We start from the raw sequence: 6,431 nt of genomic DNA, 5'->3' as shown, positions 1-6,431 counted from the left end.
CCTTCCTGACTGCCTCCCCACACTGCCGGCCCATGTTCATCTTGGAGTCAATGATGACTCCAAGATCCTTTTCCGCCTCCGTGCTGATAAGAGGGGAGTTCCCCAACCTGTAGGAATGGTGCTGGTTGTTCCTCCCGAGGTGCATCACCTTGCACTTGTCTGTGTTGAATCCCATCCTGTTCTCATCTGCCCACCGTTGTAACCTGTCCAGGTCCGATTGTAGTCTGTTGCTTCCATCTAGCGTGCCCACATCCCCCCACATCTTAGTGTCATCAGCAAATTTGAACAGGGTAGTAGATGAAAGCTGGATTCTCTAATCTAATGTGATGATTCTGAAGTTTCAAAACACTGAAGTTTCTTATTCAGCTCTGAAAAAACAGTAGCATGATAGAACAGGGAGATCAAGAAGACATAGTGGTCTATCTGGAGAGGGAAATTAGAAAGAAAATTAAAGCTAAAAAGATGGTATTTTATAGTCATGCTTGTTAATCTGGGGTGGGGGGCCAGGGTCTCAAAGTTTTGGTAAGTCTAATCTTTATTTGTAAACAAAGTTGGTCGATCTGTGTTATTTTACACACTTTTTAAAAGATCCTAACCATGAATGCAGTGAAGGAAATGGTGCTGCATACATTTTTTCAGGGATACTTCTTGTGTCTTGTTGAATATGTGTACCTTACTGGTTCTTGGGCCAAAAAGCATGTTTCAAGCAGTATTTACCACATCTATACAAAAGCATTAAATTATCACTTTTCACAATGTATAAGAAATTACTATATTACTTAATAGAACACCTGTGTAGCACCAGCTAGTATATATTCCTACTGAATGATACTGACAACCAAAAATGAGAAGACAAAATTGATAATTAAATTGAGGTCAGAACATATTCGCAGCAGCAGATTAAAATCATGCTGTTTTGGATTATAGTCATTCCCAAGGAGCCTCCAATATATATGACTGAAAGTGATAAGACTGTTGCACTACATTAGTCGACGAATGCCATTCCATATGATTGTCAAAAGCATTTGCAGTAAGTTTTTTTTTCTTTTCTGTCATGTACATATGACTAAGCTGTCATTTATAAGCTACATAGAAACATTTATCTGCACATTTGATGGTAAAAAAAAAGAATGCTTACCTCTGTTTCTTTGTGTTCTTTGTGTACAGTTTTGCAATGGAAGTATTTATGCATAATAGTTTGTTTATAAACCGATGACATTTTGGCTTGGTCCAGATGAGTATGGATGTGTGGCATTTGGTGCCACAGACAAATCTGCGGTGCGACATGCTGCACATTCAGGTGGTCCCCATAATGCAAGGGAGCAGTTTGCAGGGGGGGTTGACCCCTCGATATCCAGCGGTTAAAAAAACTTGTGCAAAAAAACAAAGCTGGGCTAGCCGGAGCCGTGTTCTGGTTGCTGGCCAGGCTCCGAGCGGCAGGATCATTGCTGCTGCATCCCCAGGAGGCTCGCAGGACCCCAGGCAAGGCTGCTGGGGCCAGCCCAGTGCTGGACCCAGCCTGTCCTACCCCATCCAGTATAATCAGCCACGCACCAGCGAGCACATGGCACAGATGTGCCACTGCTAGTTGTCCCCAGGGATTCAAATGACCACGCTCACGTAGATGCAGCCCTTGATGCTATTTTGATGGATTTGGAAGTCATCAATCTTCCCTTGTCTACATCTTCTCCCGGAAAGAATGGATTTTCAGTATTTGAATAATTGGTAGGTCTTAGTAATTGCACTGTAGTCTTTGAGTTTTTAAATAAATAGTATCACACAATAGAGGATTATAAATACATTTTGGCTTATTTAAGGGCTTGTATTATCTAAATTCCTACATTTGCACAAAAGAACACATTTTAAACAGTTATATCTAATTAAGTGTATACTGGGGATACAAGACATAAATCATAACCTGTTCTATAGATATCAGTGATGTATGTTGATTTCAGTCTTATTAATATCAGCTGAATTTTAGTTATAGTATTCTTCAGCAAAAACCTTCTCCATTTTTACTTCTCAGAGCACACCAGTTTTGTTCAAACAGTTGGAAGATTTTCAGCCATCATCATACAACTCTATTTCATATAGCATAACGGATTCAAAAACTTAACAAATATCAGTGTAAAATTCCTAGTGCATTGCTTCCTTTGTAGTTTGCTGACATACTCTAGTGTTAAATATCTCACAGTGGGTGCTGATGGAAATACCCAGTGGCTATCATTCTACTATTTCAAAGTATTTCCACCAAAACATCATTGCCCAGGGAATCACTCATGAAAATTCCTCAAAGGTTAATTCAATTTATGACGGAAGGACTACAGCTTTAATAAACAAATGACATTCAGCACAAAATAATTGATCAAGAATAAGGTGGTGGTTGTGTTCAATCACTCCATTCAGCCAATCTTTTGCTAATTCCATTATCATGAAAATGGCCAACAGCCCATTTGAAACCATCTACCCACCTTGAATGATATGCAAAACATGGACCATAAGCCCACATTTCTACCCCAAATATGAGGTTAGAGCAACTAGCTCCCCCTTCACCCCATGTCCTCATCAGTCTTTATTGATAGATATCACTGTTACACAGCATTGTTGTGCTCATGCTCCAGAGTATATTCTGGGTGTTGGTGACTCTTTCTTCAAAGCTTTCAGCCAAAGTCTGGTCTGGTTTCCTCTATTTTAAGGATGGCATAATTTCAACAGATATCACTAGCAATTTCTAACTTGCCATTCCAGGAAATAAATTGTTTCCAGATATCCTTTGAATCTGAATTGGATGTATAGATTAATAATGTCACACTGATACCTGACAAACACATGCTGTCAGAGTTAAATAACCCTGGGCAATCATACAAAATCTTTGTTTCTCCAAGATGTCACCCCCCATAATCAATGGAATGCCTTTTCACTTTTTGATTTACATGTATTCTAGGCCTATTGGCTGCATCATATCAGCATGCTTGATCATACTACACTGGCCAAAGAGAGTTTTTAGTCTGGTCCAATCATACTTGACTCTGTTTATTACCTTTGCCCCTTTTTGTATATCTAAGTAGATTATTTACTGCTAAATAAGGCAAAGTTTACATTAGGTGCTAGGAAGCACCTCTTCTTGTAAAAAACTAAGAGCATGAGTTGGTTCTACTTAATGTTCTTGTATGTCTCCCATCAACTGTAGGCCTTCTCATTCCCTAAATCCGATGGCTGGAAAAATCTTTTTCTCACCCAGGGGATGGTGCTGCATCCCATGGTACACATCTGCTTGGAAGAATGAAACCAGAGAATAATTTGGAAACTATCAAAAGTTAAATGTTAAGGTTCTCAATATTCTGTTTATTAAAATGATCAGATCAGCAGCAGTCAAAGACTATGACATTTCTGTTTTGCGGATCTGAGCATGCAATAGCCATTACTGACCTGATAAAGGAAGGATTGTATCCAGGAAGGTTTGGTTTGGGAAACAAAAATTGCCAAGATGCCACAAAATATGAACAAATATTGAAGTTGTATGGGAAAGGATGTATCCCAGTATAGTGGCGGCAGCAGTAGAAGGGAGTAGCATAGCTAGTTCATTGCAATTTGCAATAGCAACTGTACCTACAGCTCACCCAAGTGCCGCTTCTGGGGGGTAAGGTTGTTTTCTCCCTCTTTTTGGAAAAATATACATATAACCTGGTGCAAATCTTTCCTATACTTGATCTTTTTTGTATCTAAATATTAAATACTCTTTCCAGCTGTGATAGCCTCACTAACCATTAAATGGAATGCAAATTAACAGGTAAAATGCTGCTTTAAGCAAAACTCTCACTTCTTGACTGATTTCTCCTTTATATTCTGATGATGGAGACCCTCAAGGGTTGCAAAGTAACATAGCAGTACACGTCTGACCTATGAACTTGAAGTTCATCATACCCCCTGCATCATGTGTCATGTGACAAAGGCCAGAAGGTGTGAAGACAAAATTCCCTTAGTAATGCTACTGTCCTTTCCAGAATGATAAAGCATTGTGTGGTTCTCTCTGATGGGCCATAGGTCAGGAGACCTATTCTCTTCCCTAACTGAAGAAACCTGATGCACAGAACCATCTGGTTCTTGATGCCACTGACTAGCACAACAACCTGAAACTTGCTGGATGCTAAAGCACCAGAGGTGCTCCTGGGATCCTGGCTGACTGTCATCCCCATGAATCTGCACTAGGTGATGAGTTCCTGAGATAAAGCGTCTTCACCCATGACCTTTTGCTCTTTGCTGGGAGAAAACAGGCAGAGGAAAACATGGCAGAGCTGTTAGTGGGAATGAAGTAGAACAGAGCTCCTACTGCTTGGCTGTTACACATGTTGCTTCCATAACTCTCATTTCAGCTCCCAGTATCTCTCTTGGGAGACTCCAGCAAAGATACCCTGGCCAGGCATCACCCAGGGTGGCAAGGTTGATGTGTGGTGGGGCACTGTTGGGGATGGAAATGGGGGCATTGCTGGATTCGTGTTTTAACATTGAAGAACTCATTTAAATAGAGGGTATTTATAGACATGCTCTGGGGGGAAGTGGGGGGCACTTTAATTAGCGTGGCTTCGAGAGTCATCTTAATTAATGTGCTCAGAGTGTTTTGTGTATCAATGTCACCACACTGAAAAATGGTGGTGGGGGTGCTTTAACTAAAGCCGGTTAAATGAGCTTCAGTTAAAGTGCCCCCACTGCCGTGTATCAGCATCCCTGCACTGAAAAATGTGATGCTAGAGTGCTCCAGTTACCACAGTCCAGCAGATTTGATTAATTTAGTCTGCTCCAACGTCCTGTAATTACAGCGCCTTGGAGCAGCCTCCCTGCACATGTATAGAAGCCCTGAATGTCTAATTTCAGGTGAAATGAAGAATTTGTGTATAATTATGACTCACTAATATGCAGAAGATTCTTAGAGGTAATATCTATTTCTTTTCAAATATAGCTTGCTGATGATCAGGGATTGGTTTTGATGACTACTGTTGCCATGCCAGTATTTAGTAAGCAAAATGAGACTGTAAGTATTCAAATTATATTCCTACCATGTGATACTCTACTGACTACAGTGAAAGTTAGCAACTTCCAGGAGCCTAATGGGATTTTGGCCTGCTTGGGGTTCTTTTTTGTCATGGTTGTTATTCTTATTCTTATTATTGCTGTGGTTGCTATTTTATTAGCCATTTGCACATGTTGTTAGAATAAAATTGGTAGATTTTATTGGTAGATTTTAGATGGTAGATATCTTTATGTACAAAAAATTAGTCTAGAAACCCTGTAGGTACCAAAATTAAAGGTTAATGCTGTTATGATTAGGAGAGAATCACCCAGATGTGATCCAGTGCTATTAGTTCCACCTGTGTTCTTACTTCTACATTACCTTCCTTGCACCAAGAAATCTATATCCCTTCTCATTTTCAAATTCACTTGCTTTCATCAGAACTGTCCAGTGCATTAGCAAAGTACACAGATGTGTTTATATGTAGTTATATCTTTCTTGTTTTAAAACCTGATAAATTATTAAAGGTAATTATGTGCACTTCTCCCTCAATGTTTAATCCTTCTCTTGTGACTACCTAATGGCAGTATAAATTGGGACAGAAGAGGATATGTCAAATTTTTATCTGTAGCTTTTCATCTTAAAGCTACTTCACATACAGAAGTGTTTAATTGAGGGGCTCTTTATCTCCTGAAACTTCACCTGCTTCCTTGTTTTCATTTGCAGGATAAGGAAAGGAAGCTACAGGGCATGGGGGGGAGGGGAGGGGAGAGGGTGGTGACCAGATTAGCTGCAACCATCCATTAGATTTTTAAATAGTATGTAGAATGAGGTTGTTATCTGTTCACTTTAGTATAGTTTCTGTAAAGTGAAAACAGTTGTTGATGGCATGCATTGTTTTGACAGTGATTGTTTACTCTTCTGAGTGATCTGTGTTTTTTTCATTTTCATTTTCAAATAGAGATCGAAAGGGATTCTTCTGGGTGTGGTTGGCACAGATGTACCAGTTAAAGAACTTTTAAAGACAATTCCAAAATATAAGGTAATTCTCATACAATTTCAAATGTAACATACAGTGTAGAATGGAATTAACAATATCTTACAATTATTTAGCATCCAATTTGTATATGAAAATTAATGACAGAATCAAAAATGGAATTCAGGACACAAATTCCATACAAAATGATTTTAAGGCAAATCCTTAGTAGCCCTTTTTACCTCTCTGATTTTGTCCTGGGAGTCCTAGCTTTGTTGCTTTAATGATTCGCTCCAAATTTCATAGATTTCATAGATTTCATAGACATTAGGGCTGGAAGGGACCTCGGGAGATCATTGAGTCCAGCCCTCTGCCCAAAGGGCAGGAAGTCAGCTGGGGTCATAGGATCCCAGCAAGATAAGCATCCAATTTACTCTTGAAGGTGTT

The 6,431-nt window shown here is 39.6% G+C and overlaps 1 protein-coding gene across 1 annotated transcript in view; it reads left to right on the top strand.

The window, feature by feature from the left end:
* CACNA2D3 (calcium voltage-gated channel auxiliary subunit alpha2delta 3) overlaps positions 1-6,431 on the top strand; it is a gene marked incomplete at its 5' end in the record, with an annotated part of 852,337 nt that overhangs the window by 654,842 nt on the left and 191,064 nt on the right. Inside the window, 2 exons of the mRNA XM_019537014.1 lie at positions 4,958-5,029; positions 5,970-6,050. Coding sequence (XP_019392559.1) covers positions 4,958-5,029; positions 5,970-6,050 — 153 coding nt within the window. The remainder of the gene's footprint in view (positions 1-4,957; positions 5,030-5,969; positions 6,051-6,431) is intronic.

Source organism: Crocodylus porosus, unplaced genomic scaffold (assembly GCF_001723895.1).
Source record: "Crocodylus porosus isolate Cpor-Errol unplaced genomic scaffold, CroPor_comp1, whole genome shotgun sequence".
Classification (NCBI taxonomy): Eukaryota; Metazoa; Chordata; order Crocodylia; family Crocodylidae; genus Crocodylus; species Crocodylus porosus.
This window is presented reverse-complemented; position numbering and strand designations above follow the sequence as displayed.